Below are 21,548 nucleotides of genomic sequence, written 5' to 3'. Positions count from 1 at the left end.
TTTACAAAGTTTCATGTTGTTAAAAAAACAACGTTTTTATGAAAAAATTATATTTTTTAATATTTTTTATCCTTATAATTTTTTAAGTTTTTTACTTTTTTGAATGACAGCCTAGAGTTTTAATTTCATATTCCAAAGCAGAATATTTTTCTAAGTATTTTGATACGTAAAAATCGAATTTTGGACGAGTAGTTTATGAGTTATAATTATTTAAAGTTTAGACAAGCGGAGTAGTGGACAAACATTTTGCGGGGTAACCCCGTACCACTCCACTCCGCCAATCAAAACTTTAAATACTTATAACTCATAAACTACTCGTCCAAAATTCGACTTTTACGTATCAAAATACTTAGAAAAATATTCTGCTTTGGAATATGGAATTAAAACTCTAAGTTGCCATTCAAAAAAGTAAAAAACTTAAAAAATTATAAGGATAAAAAATATTAAAAAATATAATTTTTTCCTAAAAACGTTGTTTTTTTAACAAAATGAAACTTTGTAAAAAAATTTTTTCAAAAACATTGATACTTTTTGAAATAATGAGTGGTTCATGATAAAAAAATCGCCCTGTATATGATAAAAATATATATTAAATATATATAAATAATATTGTTTTTAGAAAAAAAGATCGGTAACAACAATACAGAGAACAGCACCGAGAAAAACTAAAACAACGTGAAGCAGAAAAAAGGAAAACTAAACAAAATGTACATTTCCAATCTATGACAAGCTGTTCAGATTTTAATAGTACAGAACAAGCACCGCATAATAAACATTCCAGTGAAAAGTAACATTTTATAACTATCTTCATTGCTCTGATAATATACTGATTTTTATTCAACTTTTCGTTTCAATTTTCACAGTTTTAATGTAATAGACATGAAGAGTGCTCGTTAAAAAGAGCGTCAGGGAACTGTACATAGAACCACTTAAACAACGCGAAGCAGAAAGAAGAAGTAAAAAAAAAAACGTTCAGCAGAGAGAATATGATTTAGAGAAAGCAAAAAAAATGAAAAATCAGCAATATGTACAGTCGATTGCAAGTAATTCATTCGATTATAATAAATATTTCATTTTCATGATATTTTATTACTTAAACTATTACTATTGAAAATAATACTTGAATCATTTTTTCAGAATGCAACAGATATAACTGCTATAAAATTTGTTCGACTTGCAAAGCATCTATGGATAAAAATAACATCCCTAATTTTATTATGCAGCATATAATGGATTTAAATATCCTGAAATGCCCCTACACTTACCAAAGCTCGATTTCGTTACTGGAAGATTACTCTCTTCTCGTATTAATTGCATACAAATAAGGAGACTAAGGCACGTTCATGGACAATTTGAAATATATGGATAAATGATTAATAATCCAGTTAGTGTGGACACAATGATTCGAGCACTTCCAAGAAATATTAATGATGAATATTGCGTTTATGTACATTTACAGAAGAAAATAATTCACAAAAGTAGTTTCGTTCATGGTTTAATCAATATTAGCTCTATCAAAATGTGACTGAAGTATTTTATTGGATACACCTTTATATAAAAATTATCAGATTACAATCAATACATAATTTTTCAATAAAGATATTCCAAATATTTCACAGAACAATATTGATGATTTCAGTGAAAATATTGATATTGAAGAAAGTCTTACTGCTCAACAACAAACATTATTATGGAACGAAGAGAAATATTTGAGAGTTTGAGACTAGCACTGGGAGAACACAATATTCCGCAGAGTCTATCATTCGACGAACATGCTGAAGAGTTGTCATTTCCAAGCATTTATCTAGGACAATTTAGAAAATTTAAGGTTGAAATTAGTGGCACTCCATTCATAACAGCTTCGAGCGAACTGCGACGTTCTGATCGCCGAGGAGTTACTCCATAACATTTGTTGTATATGGCTGTAAAAATAATGAGATTGCGCGTTCGTGACTGCTTAACTATTGCTTTTAAATATATTGGCACAGATACCAAAGTTACTAAAGAACAAATACAGCCTGAAAAATATATGAATAATTGCATCGAGTTTAATTTGGCTTTTCTTCGATCCATACCGAATTCTCTTTGGTACTGGGCTGAAAGAAAAAGACGAGTCGATCCGTCGATAGTATCTTTGCAAGAAGAGTTCAAAAGATTATCGTAATACAGATTAACTACTTTACAAACAGATATTACTAATTTTATGACATCAAGAGAAGGATTGAACATTTATACTCTGAACTGCTACAGTTTCAACAAGCATGCTTTTGATTTAAACGATTTTATTTTCCAGAAAAGTAACTTCTTGTTGTTATCTGAAGACTGAAACATGGCTTCCTGATGATAAATCAGTCGAATTGCCCAATTTTAATTGTATTTCTCACTTTAAATAAAAAAATTTTAGAGCCGCTGAAGTTGCCATATATCAGAGCTGAATATTTCTCGCATTTCGACGACTAATATAGGGGAACTAGTCGATTGTTTGAATGAATTGTTTTCGAATGAAGAGTGTTCGAACAAATTTGTTCGAATGGACTTGTGTTCGAATAGTATTATGTATGAATGTTATATTTTCCTATTTGAACATAATTACGAGTATACGAATATCGTTCATAATCACAGATATAAATATATAATGCACCTAATAATTTGTTAATATCCAGATAATAGGTATATTTTTATGATCACGCTATAAGCCAGCAATATTATATGTAGGTATATAGAAATTCGTAGTCGTCATTCCAATGACTACAACAATATCGGATAATCGAGATACATTTTATTCGTATCGGAACATGTGTGCAGTGAAAATTGTACCTATATGCGGTGCCTTTGATACCGAGACCAATATTGGCATCCAAAAAAGTTCAAAGAGTCCAAACAACAACGAGAAGAATGTATTAAAAAGCTTGTTGTAAGCTTTATGAACAATGCTGACAATGCTGATTTAAATATTTTAGAATTTTTAAGGGGAATAGCTTATAATTTATCTTTTAAAAACATTTTTGTTTTTTTTTAATAATATAATATCATATTTAATTGTATATAATTGAATTATAAATAATAATAATAATAATAAATTTTTCTTCCGATTGACCGATCTTCTAACAGATATCATTCGAACCCTCCAAGAAAAATGTTGTTTGTATATTAATAACGATCCAAAAGAAGCAACAACTAGATATGGAACTGCTATAGACGGAGTGTTCACAAGGTACCTTGATAACGTTATGTCACGTACCTACTCTTGTTGCATATTTCAATTATCATCGCAATTGTACCATTAGAAGCATCAACTGCTACTGACACAAAAATAACTGACGAAGCAACAGATAATATTGATTAGAGTTGTTGCATATTATTACAATTGTATATTTTTGTATGTCTTTGTAAATTTTTTAAGTACTTTATATGCAAATAAAAAACAAAATAGTATTATGGTATTAATTTAGAAGTTATTTCATAGTCATCTTATTCACTATCTATTTTAACATTATTACAAAAAGAAAATTTTTGATGTTTCACATCTGCCGGGCGTCCCGCGACGGCTCAGTGTTTTTTCATGCACAGTTTGGGATTTACCTGTTACAGTATTCTATGAACATATTCTTTGATTAATGATGATTTAAATCGTGTTATATTTACAATAGTTGGGTATTTAATAATGATTTCATAAAATATAAAACAACGTATAGCTAAAAATGTGTGTGTATTTGACATTTGATGTATAAAAGAAAAAATATTCATCAGGAATAGGTATCGATCCTATAATTTATTTAAAATTATTATTGGCGTGTTAATAATAATTTTAATTTTATGGAACAGTTTTGTTCTGACACATGATAATATCAAACTCTGAAAACTAATGTATAAATGCATATATGTATATCGATTTTAATTTTGATGGTTATTTTTGTACACGCAGGTAAGTGTTATTTTATTGTATTATTACGAGTATTATTATACACGATATAGCCTATTAAAGTTTAATCCATGTAATTCAATATAACTATGGTTATAATCGATTAAGGTCATCCAATTCATTACAGCCGCCAATCTTCAAACCAAAATTTAGTTAACACTTAGATTTAGTATACAATATAATATGTAATTTATTATTTTCTCTGTAAGCCCCATAGCCCATGTTGCCGAGGGTATAAATATAAATATAAATATTTGACTAATGTTCTGTGCTCAAATGCATTTTGTTCTTGTTTTAGAGTGGAAAGGGTTAATATGGCAGAGAAACCAGATGGAAAATTATCCGAATATTGTGTCATACCGGCTTAGATAGTGCGATACGCGCTTCCGGTCACATCAATTTCAGTCAGGATTTCCGGTACGATTACGACCGGCGTAAGGTTTATTACTAAGTATTAGTGATTAAATCGTTAAAGGGGTAGGCTAACCTTTGAGAATCGTTTATACGCGTCCGCAGCTTCCGCAGCAGGCACGCCGTTGTTTTGGCAAACTTCGCAAAATTCTGCCTCGTCGATGGAACCGTCGCCTGTAAAACAAGAATAAAACATTTAAACCCTTTTGTCAAATTTTATGAAACATTCTTATCTTAAATTACAAAATGTTTTACGGGGAAACAGTTGTTAATATACGCCAGAAGTATTGTGCATTTAACGTGTAACTAATTATTGAAATTGGTAGGTATCTATAGAACATTATACGAGTAAAATAAATAATATAGTGCCATTAAAATCGGTATGCTATTTTTTTTTGTAAAAGGTAATTTAAATTTTATCTTCAAATGACCGAAATAATTCTGGACCATTATTGTATTAGTTATTTTTATAAAAATAATTTATCTTTTTTTAAATCATTTTATAGGAACCTTATACATAATTCATGTAAATTTTAAAAAAACACGACTAACGACGTATTGATGATTTTCGTGATTTAAATATTCTTGTTTTTCCACTAATCGTAGTACACTGTAATGCATAGTATTATACGTATTTAAAAAAATTACTCTTTAAAATACGGATATGTATTTAGAACATAATATTTAATTAGTTTAAGTGCCGATTCTCAAGTACAAATAACAAATAACGCATACCTATACATCGAAAAATGTACCTACACATGATTAATTAAATAATTTATTTTAGTTAAAATGTGAATAGAGAGCTAACACAATTAATGTAGAGGATTATTTTTTCATCCTAGATGGAAAATGTGCAGTGAGATGAAAAAGAAGTTTGATGCTCTACGAAGCATATATAATATAACCCTTTATAATTTCAACATAAATCTGAATTCATAAAAGTGGAGAGGAAAATATTTAAATAAAATGTTAACATTATTTTGATTAAAAAGCCATTGGTAGATGGCATGAAGTCTAATGGTTTAAATATTTAAATAGGTACACAACATTTTGATTTTAGTTTTATCATTAAATATTTTGGTCTCGCAATATTTATAGTATAATATAATATGTTTAGCTGTAAAACTAAAGGTTTAAAATTAAAATATTTATTTTATTATTTAAGTAAATCTTTGTGATATTTTTATAAATATTAAATTTATAAGTATCAAAATAAGACTGGGATGGGACACTAATCTAGCAGCCATTCTAGACTACTATTGGAGGATGTCAGACGACTCAAGCGATATGGCCCTGTTTGATATGATTATATATTAGATTAGACACATGTTTATATTTATTATTAAGGTTACCAAAATTGTGAATTATTTTCGAAAAAACGAACATTGTTTGTTTCAATAAAAATAAGGTTACAAAAAAAATTACCTGCATGTATTACAACGCAAAAATATTTTTGAAGGTATAACTATTATAGTTATCGTTTTTCCATTTAAACTCATAAGTTATATTACCCCTACCAGTGTTAAAAAAATTATTATTACAATTTTGTAATTTTTAAAAGTTTTGAAAGCTACGTGTCTATTGTATATAAATCAAAAGTATTATATAATATACATATATATACACAGTATTTCTAAATACTCATTTGTTGGTGAATGTTTTAAAATATATGACAACATTAATTAGATTAAAATCCTATAGAAAGAATCGTGAATGAAACTAAAATATTCATACTCGATGGATGAATTGAATTAACTAATTCCTTGTACCTCACTACAAAAGTTAATTTGTATTATTTTAATGTTAATACTACATTCAACATACCCAACAATATAGTAGCAGTACTTTCATAATATTCATTGTAATTTTCATTTGCAATTCTCTGCGATCATTCTTTCAGTCAATTTATGTTACTTTTATTTATACATAAGTACTCAGCAGATCTATAGGGACTATGTTGTTTATATAGGTATATGGCAACGAATTAATATTTATACATATTTTCTTAACATTTGTATATATTTAAAATTAAATAAAATATTCAAAACAATACCTAGATTATTATTTGAGAGCTTTCAAAGTATATTAGAGACATTTAATGAATAAGCAAGTTGGTATGAAATACCCCGCCGATTGTCTATACACTATTCCTGCTGTCATAACTTTAATTTTTCTTATAATTTAAAAATAATAATAATTTATATTATATTTTTACTAACACAAAAAATAGAGATAAAAGCTATAATTTATTACGTCGAGACTAATGTATATAATTTGTATATTGTTATATTATATTCTTTATAATATATTGTAATGAACTATAATAGTGGTTGTCAGTTCAAAAAAAAAATAAGTGTAAAAAGATCACGTATAACAGCTGCCTCCATAACTCACTGCTACAATTATTTTTTTTTATCGTGACTTTTTAACAGTTCTATTTTTTCATATTTATTCCATGACATATTTTATGATATATTTAGAAATGTTCTTGAAAATCAAAACAAATCTATCAATAATTTTAAGAAAACCGATGCTGTAGTAATAACCAGTACACTATACAATAATAAGTGTAGCGAAAAAAGCAAAATAAAAATATTTTTAGTACGAGAGTAATAGTAATGATTTTAAAGTTTATTTGTCTGTGTTCACAAAATAAATATCTAAACTGACTGGATGTGTGTTTGTAGGTACCGAATTGCACAAATCCATTAGAATTTTACAAAAAGTTATATTATGCATAAATTAATGTTTGTATAACATCATTTTTCTTCTGTCAGCATCAGCTGTCGCCCTGTACTTAAAATTGTATATTTTTAAAGACCTTCCCTGCTCAGATGTTTCAATTTACATTTTACATTGTTATTATTTCTGAATTTCTGTCATTTGAAGTTTAAATAATGCGATAATTTACAGTTCAAAAGGCATACAAACGACGCCAACATCATAGATCCTCCTAAAAAAAAAAAACGTGAAACAATTGAAAAACTTGTTCTATACCTACCTAATGAATTATATTTTTTTTCCCACTAACGATTTTATAATGTTCAAATAAATGTTTTAACACTATCGTTGAAAGTTTTCAACATGCTAGAATTATGCAGGGTTATTTACCAGGTAATCAATTTTAATGTGAAACTATCTAATTATTTTCACATAAATATTTCTTCTATACATTTTCTAAATCGACTTTTGATTTTCAAATCAAAGTTAAATTTCAATGGAAAAATGTTGTAGCTTGCAGTTATAAATTGTATTATGATAAAGTGTTATATGGTGACCGAGAATAAAAATGTGTGACGGTGTAATACTGTTTGTTCTTATTTTATTACTTCCCTAAACTTTAAGTCTTTGAATAAATAAAAAAAGAACAACTTGACATCAGTTTTAAATTTACTAGATTAAAATTGAAAAAAAAATCTTTTGCTTTAGGATAAAGTGTAAATAGTATTTGGTTACTATATTCAAATATTTTAACCTTTTATCCTGTTTTAGGATAGGCTTCAACAATACGATTTATTAGTCTATAATAGATACTTACACAATTTGAACATAGGTACAGTGTTCAACGTTTGTTTGAAAGGTTTAATAATAATTTTAAAAGTAAAAAATTAATCAAATTGATAGTTCGATAAAATATGAAATCTAATCATGTGACGACAATAAGTCAATAATATAATAATATAGGTACTTTATTAATTTATTATACTATAATATACTAAATTATACATAGTTATTACCTGATGTGTCGACCAGATCAAACATGAAATTCATATAATGTGTTTGCCATTCTTGAGGCGCACTCGGGTTTTTAGAGAACTCGTCCCACATTGCGCACCATTCATCTTGTGTCACCTATATGTGGAAAAAAATTAGAAAATAAAATAAAATGGATGCATATAAAAGCTATGTTTATGTGCAATGAAACGAATGGTAGTAAACAAATGGAGTGATTTTGCATTTGTATGTATATGTATTTTTACTGCTGATTGTTCTTTCGTTTATTGCGATGGAGCATGGAGCACCTGGGGAAAACTGAAAACACGATTTATTGTGAAGATAACTCGATATCCAATTACTTCCCATGAGATTTTCGGGTTTCTCTGATTTTTGAATTGATGTAGTTACCTACTCGTATTTGCACGTACTGATCAAATATTTAAAGCCATATTATTCAATCGACGACTTTGTAAATGCTATTGAAGAAATATACATTGAATAGTACATACTTGCACAAGTTATCATTTTATTGATATTTATTTTAAATAATTGTAAGTATACATTTCATTCTTTTAAGAATTCCGAATTATTGTTTTAATGCAGTGAGTATAATATGATGAAAAAATGTATCGACAAATTATCAAGATTGTTGTGATATTTATGGAGCATTATGTTTTTTAATTGATTTATTTTAGTTAACGCGCTTTCGGTAAAATGTACTTACTTAAAGCAGTTAAAATCTAAACGATATTAACTGAATTAAAGTTTAATAAAATTTTACCCCTTATAATCACAGTCATTAGTTAATTACCTACAAAATTAAATTATTATTATTTTATAAAATTAAAATGTTAAAAACATTTTATAAATTAATATAAATAACATCATTATACAAATTAATTGACAAGCTGCTTATATACCTCTTTAGTATTGCATTGTTTTAAATTAGAATTTCGGAAATTTTTTAAGTATTTTAAGTAAACTTTAAAAATACATAGATTTTTATATTGAGTATTTAAGAAAGTTCTGGGATATTAAATTGAAATTGTATGTACCTACCTACGTAGCTAATAAGAATAATAATCCCTTATAATAGTTTAAAATCAAATATACAACGGATGTAATATCTACTCAATCTTGACATTACAAAACTTATTATTAGTTATTATTTTTACGAACTGAAAATGTTAAAATGTTAATATTATAATTATCATAATTTTGAAATTTCCAATATTTACACCACAATATTATCATAACCATACATTATAAGAACCTATTATCATAGACTCCTTAGTATATTAAAAAGTTCAATAATTCTGAACCTACTCGTTTAAATTTTTGTTTAAATTTATCAACACTTAAAAACAAACTCAACTATTTACACTAAACTTGGGAGTACTAAAATACAGGGTGTTTCAGAAAGATCCGAAAAAAAAAATGCTAATTAAATACATGATAAAAACTGTTAATATAAGTGATTAATTTAAGAAATATACTCATATTAGTAAATTCTCAAAAATCGTATTTTTTAAAAAGTTACAACGCTCCAAATTAATTTAACCAAAAAAATATTGAATTAAAAAAAAAAAAAAAATTCCTTGACAGATAAATATTTTTACCATAAAAATTGTTCTTATAATCAGAATAAAAATAGCCTATTTTGAATTTATTTAAACAATATTTTATCAATTTTTATGTTTTTATTTTCAGTATTAAAAATAAAACATTATACTAAAATCGTATTGCATGAGAGTGTCTATGAATTATATAGAAAAAAATTTTTAAATATTGAATACAGCAAAAGTTTTTCCATCGTGAGACACTCTGTATATTAATATATTATTTTTAACGATACAGGACAATCTTTAAATGATATGAAAAATCGAAATATTTATAAATTTAAATGTTTTTTTTTGGTGTACTACAGTACTACTGTAGTACAAGTATAAATTTAAACTTAAAAAAACAATAAAATAAGTACATTTAATGTATTGTCTATAATATTATATAATAACTATACATTGTATCGTTGTCTAAGCAGAATTATTTGTCAATTATGAGTTATAACTATTATTACTGCCGTTAATCGAAAAATTTAAAATTATAATACAACCTCGATTAGATCGATACTTGGCCTCTGTATTTGTTCAAATTTTTCAAACTAATCAAAAACATTCGTATCGTTTTATTGTTTTCAATGTTTTCTTCAACAAAAATGAATAGGTATCAAATTCATAACAAATTTCAAATAAGAAATACTCAACTAATAAGTTTAGGACAAGTTTAAAAACAGTATAAAATGATTGTTTTAACAGTTGTCTGCTTATTTATTCATATACATGAAGTGTAAACAATAAGTGTATATTTTATGATCTATTAAAAAGTATTTCATTTTATAGAGTATTGAATAAAATAGCGAAAATGATTAAATTTATCTTCTTAGAGTTAATATTTAGTTATTCGGTAATTAAATTTAAGTTATTCTCAATCCATTGTAATATAATATATATTGTTTAGTTTGATTAATTAAGTATGTAAAAAGATCTATTATACTAAAACAGATAGGTTAAAGCAAAATATCAAGAAGCTGTGAGGTAGAATTCATAAATATTTTAGATAGATAGTATAGTAAATTGTAATATGATATTGTAATCTATTTAACCAGTTACAACATAACTTAATTAAATGGTTTTACAATTTTAAATATAACTGTGCAATTATTGCCTTATTGTTAACAAAAGTTATCCAAAAGTATTAACAATTTTTAAGTAAGTTTTATTATTTTTAAAAGAACATAATTAAAAAAAAACATAAGTTTAAAAGGAATCAATCCAATCTAGTGACAATAGTTTTTTTGTCTTTCATATTATGATGAGATTATTATAGTAATAGTTTATCAATTTTTTGTAGCTTCGTAAATAGCTTATAATTTAATATTAAATATTTTAAAAAATTTTAAATTTTCCTTTTTTTTATGCTATCTGATCCATATTTTCTTTTCCGTAGTTATTTATTAAATATACTACGTACTCACTACTTACTACTGTAACAATTACAAGTATCTTCAATTTTATTGCGAAGTTAACTAGAAATTGTAATGAAGTATTTTTCTAACCTGACCATCCTGATCTTTGTCAGCACCAGACTGTAAGCCTTCCCAAACCTTGAGCAGACATGATCGGGTCTTTTCTACTTTTTCCGAGTCACCGCTCCAGCCTCGTAAATTACAAAATCTCTGAAAAATAAAATCAAAGTTGTACAAATAGTATTAGTATTTTTTTTTAATCAATAATTATAATTATAATTATAAGGGTATAGAAAATAGTTACTTAAAATAAATTAGAATTGAGACGGAACAAATTAAGCAAACTTATTTCCTAATCGATAAAAATAAAATGTTTTTACTAAATATAACCGACGGAAAATTATCTAATCTATAAACCGACTTTAGTTAAAAAACAAATGATTTTATTAGAATATTAAAATTAGAATACGATTGACTTAAGACAATTTATAAAATGGGATAAGTCATCTGATGTTGAAAAAACAAAAAAAGATTTGAAAACAATTTGAAAACAATTTGCAATTAGTTATTTGATTATTATATTATTATGATAATAATAATGTATTAAAAATAACAATCAGTCATAATTATAAAAACCATGTACAATACGAGAACCACAAACTTTGATACTGTAAGGTATTAAGTTGATATTTTTTTTTATTTTCATTTTAAAGATAATTCAACGAAATATAAATTCAAATATCACTTAAGCTCATCAAGTATTTAAGTTTAAACTTTGAAGTTTTAAAACATAAGATATAACAATATAATATATATTAAGCATCAAGTAGGTATACCTAATATACGAATCTGTAGTTTGACCAGTTCATCATCTTTCTTTGAGCTAATCAATAATAGATTTTGTTTTATGGTTTTTCAATTTAACTTTAAATGATATAACCGTCTTACTTTTGTTATATTTTTTATTGCTTTATCACATTAGACTTAAGTGTATTCGTTTGTTTTATTAATTATTTGAGATCAATGTCTGATAAAATGATATAAATACTACAATAAAAAATATTTGAAGAAAAATTTACAAAATATATATGTATAAAATATTTTACATTTGTCTGATGAGTTAATATCGAAAAAACAAAATTATGTACATAGTAAAAAACAATATGATTGACATTGTATGTGTAGGAACCTACCGATTTTTTTGAATTATTATTTATATTTTTACATTCAGATGAAACGTATATATGTATATATAAAAACAATATTTAAACGAGATAAAAAGGATGAAATTCATAAATAATAAATTATTGTATTAATAATTGTTTTTTTTATACATGTTTCATCTAAAAACATAAAAAAAATAAAATTAGATAAAATTGTAACTTAATACTTAATATTTATTTGTTTTCCAGTAAAACTTTTACTTTTATAAAAATGCTTTCAGTTATAGAATTTTCAATTTGATCTAACAATTTAAAAATATTGCCTAAGTGTATACAACTTTCGATAAAAACTACAAAAAACAATTATTTATTTTGATTAATCATTGATAACATGATTGAAATAAGTATTTTTATTAGGACTAAATAAATTATACACATTGCTTTACAGTTTTATTACATTTTGTACAAACCTTAGGATCTTAGTACAAGTAAATGTCAAAGAATTTTGTTTTCATACAACTACACAATTCAAAAATATTTGGCAGGTTACCTACCGTAGGTATAAGTTTTTTATTCTTCTGTTTAATATTTTTAAAATAAAATATGAAATACAAATTATTATTATTATTATTATTATTATTATTATTATTTAATAATAAACACTTTATTTGGGAATAATAAATAATTAAATTACAAAAATGTATAAAAAGGTCAGTAATCACTAATCTCTAACATTGTTCGGAGGTTCGGAGTACCTTTTCTAAAAAAAAAAAATAAATCATCGTAGAAAAATAGGTAGTTTAAGTGTGTAAATATTGAACAAATAAATTAGATATAGGTAGGTAAATATTAGGAAAGTTTGTAACTCTATTTTATGTTTGACACTTAATTTAAAAACTTTTTTTCCTCAGTAAGCTTATTAACACATTTAAATTAATTAACGCGCTGTTAGATAATTTCAAAGGGTTATTTGTTTTTTTTTCATTATTATAATTAATAAAGCATTGTAGCAAAAATTAGTTTTAATCAGTTCTATAGTAATTTGTTTTAGTTTTATATTGTATTTTAAGTGTATTAAGAGTATTAAGAAGATATATATTTTTATAGTCTTTATTAAGTACAAGTATTCATTTTCAACACAAACGCCAATCTGTGTGGACGGTTCTTTAAGATGGCGGAGTACTTAAAATCAAAGTCTTCGTTTTCCTTTGTTTCGTCATTCCATTATGAAAACTTTATCTTATCCCATTTAATTCAGTCGTTTTAGCTTGGAATCACTAAACTTAGCGATTTCAAATTTAAATTATTTATGAAATAAAAAATAAATTTACAAATGATACAGTCATGTTTTTAATTCTATAAAAATAACTAATCATATATTATTTTAATGAAACATATTACACATTACATATTATGTAATACTTATTAATTTATAAATTGAGTAAATTATTGGAATATAGTCATTTCTCAGTTACTCAAGTTTAAAAGGAAAAAAAAATTCACGTTTATTTAAATTTCGAGATGTGAATAACCGATTCAGTGCTATGGCGTTCAATAGAGAAGTTTATAACCAAGATATTGAGAAGGGTTCGAGTTATCGAAAATTGACTATAATATAGAGCGATTCACTTGAATAAAATATTTTTAAATAAATAAACTTTTTCTGGATACCAGAGTATTATAGTAAATTGTCAAGCAGAGGATCTTTTCCATATAATTGCATCTAAATCGATATTCTAATGAGTTGTTTCAAAGTTATTTAACATTAAGTACAGAATAGAAGTTTTATGAACTAATAATTTTAAACAATAATTAAAAATTAGTAATAATAGTTTTATGTAAAATATAAAAAAGGTATAATATTTATTCTGGTACCTACTTATTATATTCGTACAATTTTCGCGTACTATCAAATATTGATATAAATATTATTAGTATAATAATTTTCAAATCATCATATTTTCTATATGTTTTAATAATATTATCCTTAGTACGTTAAGTTTAAAAATTCTAAATTCTAAATTTAAATTAAGATGTATTGGTTTCATTATAAAAATCATCAGCTAACAATTGACAATGAAAAAATGCAGTTTACATTTGGAAAAAATAAGTTGGTAACATCATAAGAAAATCTTTAAATGTTATAAAATATCTAAGTATTTGAAAATAATTTCTTTAGGTAACTATAGGCAGGCATACTTGAAAATTATAAAAACCAGAACTTGAATAAATGTAATACTAATGAAAAAAAGAGGGAGAACAATAGACATGCTTGGTGAATAATATACCTTATTATCTTAGGAGATGTATATGTTTATAGGTACAGGATGACCCACTTAACGTAAGTCACTCATAATTATTGTCTTACAATGAGCGCCTTTTCATGTGAAATCATTTTTATCATCTTGAATTTTGGAAATAGAATGATTGAACTGAAGTCGACAGACAACCAAAATTTAATAACTTACTGACGACATGGTATCTTTAAAATGTGAATACAGGAAATTGCAACAGCCTACATCGCACGCCCTTTCAAGCACTAAGTCACGGAGGTATTTTTTAATAAAACGATAGTTTTCGATTTTTATGATATTATGGACATCAGATTTTGAATGAGATAGTATATAATAGGTATAAATTATTTATTGATTATCACTGCCCATTATGTATTGATGTATTGTATTATTTATAAAGACGTCGTTGATCCTTCAGGACAGTAAAAAAAAAATTATATACTTTTAAGTTATAACTTATTATAAAAATAATTGAAAAATTGTACCATATAATATAAACTGTATAATATTACATTATTTATACAACAACAATGTACAACCATGAAAACTATTTAAGGTTTTTTTTTTTATAATTACGGAGACTTTTCGATTAAAACCTGAATTCTTACAGAATAGTTGCCATGGATGTACCTATATATTTTATTTTAACTACATTTTAAGGATTTTTTATAATTGTGCACATTATTTGATTAAAAACCGAATACCTACAAAAATGTATTTAGAATAAATATAGGAACATAATTATAAATTTAATTTAAAAATAACATTTTCGAGAACAAAATATTTCGCTGTAATTAAAATGTGAAACGTTCATAAAATACCATTATACTAAAAAAATGTGTTGATGTTTTAAGATGTATTAAAAATATGATGATATTTGTTCGAATATTCTCAATATCAAAAAATAAATAAATGTAATCTATTTACATTTTTAAACAAATTACTTAGTATTATTCCTTTAACCATAAGGAAATTATTGAGAAGATTTCACCATAAAAACTTATTCATAAGATAAAATTTCCAATCTACCCTATAATTACAAACATACAAATCAATAAATAACAACTTTTCTATTTGTCAGTCTCTAAACGTGATAAACAATCCTAAAAAGTTATTTTCAAATAAATACTTTTTATCTATTATTCTATGATCTATCTATAAATGGAATTTAAGGAATTATAATATATATAATAGTGTCGTTAACTCGTGAAATATAATATTTTACGTCATTCAACATAATTAAAAATAGAAAATTTTGTAAAATGATCTCAGCTTATAACTTAACAAGGGTTTTACTTTGCTGTAATGTTTATATATATATATCTAACATTTTTAGTACTGATAATAGTTTGATAATGTTTTTTTTCGGTGTATTGTATACATTTAGTTTCAAAGCTAATTGAAGATGTGGTTGCAGTTCACTTCAAAGTTTTAAAGATTCTCTACCTGCTACTGTGAATTAATTTAAATTATAATCCAGCTCGTAGATTTATCTAATGATTGCGGACACTAGTTACTGACAAGGGTTTAACCCCATTTAAATTACCATTGTTGGTACATATATTTTATTCTAGCATATGCCAGTAAAATGTATGAATAAGAGAAGATAATAATTAAGTGAATAATCTTTTATAGTAAAACATTTTTGATAGCCATCGTAGTATTATTTTTACACATAATTAAATTCGTTGAAAAACAAAATTGTAATCGCTTTAACAATGATGATTAAATCTTATTAAATTGTATAGTCACTTAATATCGTTTAAGTATCTACGAAGATGATGATAGTGATGTAGTTGGAATGTTTATAATTGAAAATATTGTTTTTAGTATATTAATATTATATCAATCATTATAATTAGACTCTAATTCAAATATTTTATCTGATCATTAGAGAAATAATAATATACAGGTATATACTAGGTATGTATACAGTACATATAGTATCATCTGAGTAATGCTCTTTTCGCTCGTACGAGTTGAAAAAAATGAATTATTATGATTTATTTATAAGGCAGATTAATTAATTTTAGTGAATCGATTTAATAATGTAATTTTAAAAATGTAGAAATAACTGTAATTAGTTGGTCTCTACTTCACGACTGAAAACCGACTATTGGTTGCGTGCTACACCAATAGCAAATATACTCAATATACGCAATATATTCCAATAATATATATTATATATACACGCTCGCACTCAAAGTTATTGTGTTCAGTTAACTCAAGCAAATTCACTGAGTGTCACATAAATTACGAGTCAGTGATCTGTGAATCGCCACAGTATCTACGGTTATTCATTTTAGGATTACGACGAAAAAACAAAATCGATTTGGTCGTAAACTGATTTTGTGTAAAATATATTTGTATTTTTCGTTTATGATTTTAGTTTTTCTCGATTATTTCCGAAAGCACTGAAAACTTTTTACTTTTGGTCTCCAAAAGTACAAACTAAATTGAATTGTCTTCCAGAATCCTGTTTCAATATTCAAGTATATTTTCTACAGTAAAAAGTGAGCTCAGAACCTTGAACACTACTGGACGAAATGGTTTAAATTTAAACGCGTCTGCTGGCTGCGAATGGCCGTCTTGTTTTCTGGGATGTGCAGTATTGACATATGAATATTATTATTCTTTGTTTTAACGCGTGTACTTACCCATTTTATCGACCCGGACGAAAAAAATCACAACACTAAATTCGCTTTAATATAATAAACATTGCGTACGTTCTCGTCACGGCTTTACGAATCCATTAAAAACCCATTTATCACAAAGCGTCGAAGCACATATGTATACATACATATATATATATATAAGTATGGGACATCCACTATATACTCGTATAATATATAATATGCATCTGAATGATTCGTCGATATCCATTCTGTCGATCGGTCCATTGTCACTGAAATCCACAAGTGTTTACTGCAATTACGGGGCAGTCGTGAAGAAAGATCGACAGAGTGCATCAACTGTGGCTTACGCCGTACATCATGTTATATACATTGACACAGACGTTTTTGCGTGTTTTGCTCATTAATCTTGTTTTGAATTCGACCCAGTATTAAGGGTGGGCCCCTGCAGTCGAACCTATGACACGTATATTCCGCACGGCAAAGAGGTTTCGCCCCTAAAATGCGCAGCGCCGACGACGCCCCGTCCCTCGGAAATAAATGACGCTAACCACCGGCGGCCGATTTAAGATGCCGATTTATTGTTATGATAACAATAATAAATAATATACCCTCTCGACGAAATCATCATTACGACCGTGTTGTAATATACCGAAAATCCCATATAAATATTCGCAACACCGCAATACGTATAATATACCACGAAGGATGCAGATGGTGACAAATCGACGAACATTACTGTACGCTTTTTCATTTGTTTTTGTTGTTTTTTTTTTTTTTTTATCACATGAAATAATTTACCAACGTTGAATAGGGCGTATAAACGCTTTTAACGAGTAAGTCCTTTTGTTTTCATTTTATTTTCGTTCTATTCCGTCGAGTTCAGCGTTTGTCCCCCTAGGTCGTAAATGTAACTAAATGATCCAACAAATAAACGGATGGAAAAATAAAAGTATAATTATTATTATATTATTAATAATAATAATAATAATAATAATAATAATAACAGTAATAATAATGATGAACTGTTGATCGTGCAGCTACTAGGTGGTCTATATTTTACCATTCTAGATCTTACCGAAAAAAAAAAAGTATTGTTTATCGATTGCAGTAAACGAAATCGTAAAGAACGAAATCAATGTTGTTGCCATATACATTTGCAGAACATTTCCCAATGGGCTTTTTTCCGGCAACAATACTCATTCATTGGAATTGGTTTTCAATACGAGCGAACTTCGTTTAGAGCGTACCGACGGAATGTAATACTTTTCACGTAAGCATTGTGCAACAGTACCAACAAGCTATGAGGTGGTATAGCATGACAGTACAACTTACTACATACGAGGATAAATTGTTCATTTACTACCATTATTGTGTCCACTAAAATACGTTGTTTGCTTGGTAAAAATCTCAATCGTTATTTTAATGATCTGTTATTTCCGCATTTAAGTGATTTAACAACAATTTGTTAGTATGTTACAAATTATCACACAACCGTTGACAAATTTCAGCGTTACGGGAGATTGAATCAAATTAAATAATGCGACAATTATCTACTCCAAGGAACAACAAAAAAAGTCGACCAGTATAATATTTAATAGTGTTATAAACATCTAGAGAATATAATCTAATAAAAACATCATATTATTTCCCCTTTATGAAATCTAATCTCTTGTTGTCTGTTATTATATAATAAAAAGCTCCGAGACTCATACAATGATTAATTTTATTATTATAGTACATAGATACATTGGTGTATCTTTGGTAGTCTACGTGTCATGTGTTATGTGTCACGCATGTTTGAAGTATAAACATTATTTAGTTATAAATTTATAACTAATAAAATAACGATAATATTAATTACTAGTTAGTAAAATAAAAGATTGGAAGTAGTCTATTGGAAGATTCTGTTGCCATATTCAGATCATAATCTCACCAACATCCTGATTTTCAATAATTTTAATATTTGGTTGAAGATATAAATATTTTACACAATATGTGATTGTTGTGTTTAAATGTAATTGAATAAGTAATAAAATAAATATTTATTGAGGATAGAATTTAATGATACTTTCTATTAATAAAAATTTCCAAATAAAAATTCCAAGGAAATGATTTGAATAAAATGTGATGACTTTCAGACGAATACAAGTTATTTTTGTATGCATCGTTAAAACTGTTGTCTGTTTGAGGTATCTCTATAATGGATTTCATTATAGTCGAGGTTAAAAATTAAATCATTTTTGTAATGTTAACATTATGTTTAATAATAGCGAATGAAATCAATAATTACGATGGTTGTTTATCAATAAAAGTCAAATAGGTAACTTTATGATTTATATATATTTTTTTTTAACACAACTTAACTTATATTTTATTATTATACTTTCTCAAATTTAATAATTTTCTTGAATAGAGATTTTTCTCATTTTGCTTGAATGCTTATATATTATTTTTACCTTGAAAATGTTAAAAGTTTATTTAAAAATTTCAGAATAATTGAATTTTTTTATTTTTTCAGACATCCAAAAAATAGTTAGAGACCATAAATGCGTTGGAGTAAACGTTCAACGTTGTTTACTTTGCGTGACAGATAGTTTCAGTGAAACAGTCATGATTGCAGTGGGGCTAAAGGGCGAAAATGAAAGAAAATAAAAATCTACAAGATGTCCCAGAGATTAAATGCTGAGAGGGAGATGATAAAAAAAAAAACAAAAACAAATATAAAACGACAAACATTTTTCTGGTTATAATGATACGGAGACGGAAAGGCTTTTATTTTTATATTGTCTTTTATGTCTTAAAGCATATATTTTTTTTTTCATTTTTTGAGCAAAATACTTTAGGCATTACTACGATATAATTAAAAATCCAAACATACCAGTCACTATCGTTAAGCTTTTTTAAATTTATATTTACAAAATTGTTAATGTTTTCACATTATGAAATATCATATAAAATTATTTAAAAAAATTATTATTGTAAGTTCTAAGCAATAACTTTTATTTAAGTAAAAAATATCAGACGTTGTTTTATTAAAAATAGATTTCATCCACTAACTTGCAGATGTACGTCAATATTTTTCAATACCAAATTAATGAATCGTAGATAATTGAAACGATGATTCAATGAAACATTTTATTTTACGTACATTTATATATTTGTGCATTTATATTGAATTCTTATTAATGGTAATATTTTAACGAACATTTGAATAACTTCTTGAAACTAACCGAAAAATAATAAGTAAGTTTTATCTATCATTGGTCGTTCCGATGAATGCTCTACAAAAATATGTGTGTTTGAAAAAAATGTTTAGAAGTGTCTGATTTTGCTTTAAAGAGCAGTAAAATATTTTTAAACCTAAATTTTTAGGGTGGTTTCTGCCGTTTCTGGCAGATAATTGTATATAATTTGTATTTGGAGGGATTAAAAGTAAAAAATGCTTTGAATTTGACCTTCTCAATGACTCGAAATCTAGTAGATATACAGATTATAGAGTGACTATCACAGTTTTTATTGTTACAGTTATTATTCTCTTTTAACTTTAACGCTTAGAAATCGTTAACCGTACATACACTCTACAATACAGATAAGACTATTTTCCTACCTACCTATTCTATTGTTTTGTATACTTATTATTTATGATAGTTATAAATCATGGATCATGGCAACACTATACTACAAAACTTTAAGTGGTTTGACATTGATCATAATAATATAATGGTTGTGCCTACAAGTGCCAAGCTTTGTATAATATGTTCTGTGTCTCGAATACGAACTTTTGGCAAGGTGTAAGAACATTAATACCTTCTACATTAATAATAGAACGAATGACTTAAAAAATAAACAGTACTTAACCTATAATTGTAAGTAAAAACAGTAATGATTATAATTTATTGTACCTGTATATAATACCGATATAATAAATGAATACGTTCAAAATATAATCACTATCATATGGGGCCTACATATTACATATGATTATAACTGAATGCATATACGGAAACGTTAAAAAAAAAAAAGGTGCATAATGAGTATTTCACAAAATAATGAAATTAATCTCATTGTTTGTAACCGTATATTATAGGTACATACTAGCTGTTATATGGCGTGTATACCACCGTATTATGGAAAATATAATATTATTATATTTAATCCTCGAGTTTCGCTTTAATAGCCGGCACACTACCACAGTAGGCATACCTCGCGAAAAGATTTATGAATATTTTGATTTTAGGCATTAATATCCATCCGAAAAGAAAACCCGTTTATTGGAAAGTACAATATTAATATATTATGTTAATACAATTTATAAATTAAAATGTGCCAGTGGTAAATCGATTTTTTTCATTTTTTATACGAGCAAACAATTCGTCG

The 21,548-nt window shown here is 26.1% G+C and overlaps 1 protein-coding gene across 1 annotated transcript in view; it reads right to left on the bottom strand.

The window, feature by feature from the left end:
- The window catches only part of LOC107167664 (Sarcoplasmic calcium-binding protein 2), an 88,140-nt gene that overhangs the window by 3,206 nt on the left and 63,386 nt on the right, over positions 1 to 21,548 (bottom strand). Inside the window, exons 4-6 of the mRNA XM_015516818.2 lie at positions 11,169 to 11,288; positions 8,074 to 8,188; positions 4,410 to 4,507 (exon numbers count right to left, since the gene is read on the bottom strand). Coding sequence (XP_015372304.1) covers positions 4,410 to 4,507; positions 8,074 to 8,188; positions 11,169 to 11,288 — 333 coding nt within the window. The remainder of the gene's footprint in view (positions 1 to 4,409; positions 4,508 to 8,073; positions 8,189 to 11,168; positions 11,289 to 21,548) is intronic.

This window comes from Diuraphis noxia, unplaced genomic scaffold (assembly GCF_037042655.1).
Source record: "Diuraphis noxia isolate RWA-SAM2 unplaced genomic scaffold, SU_Dnox_SAM2 contig0004, whole genome shotgun sequence".
NCBI classification, from domain to species: Eukaryota; Metazoa; Arthropoda; class Insecta; order Hemiptera; family Aphididae; genus Diuraphis; species Diuraphis noxia.
Note: the sequence above shows the minus strand (reverse complement) of the source record. Positions and strands in the feature narration are given on the sequence as shown.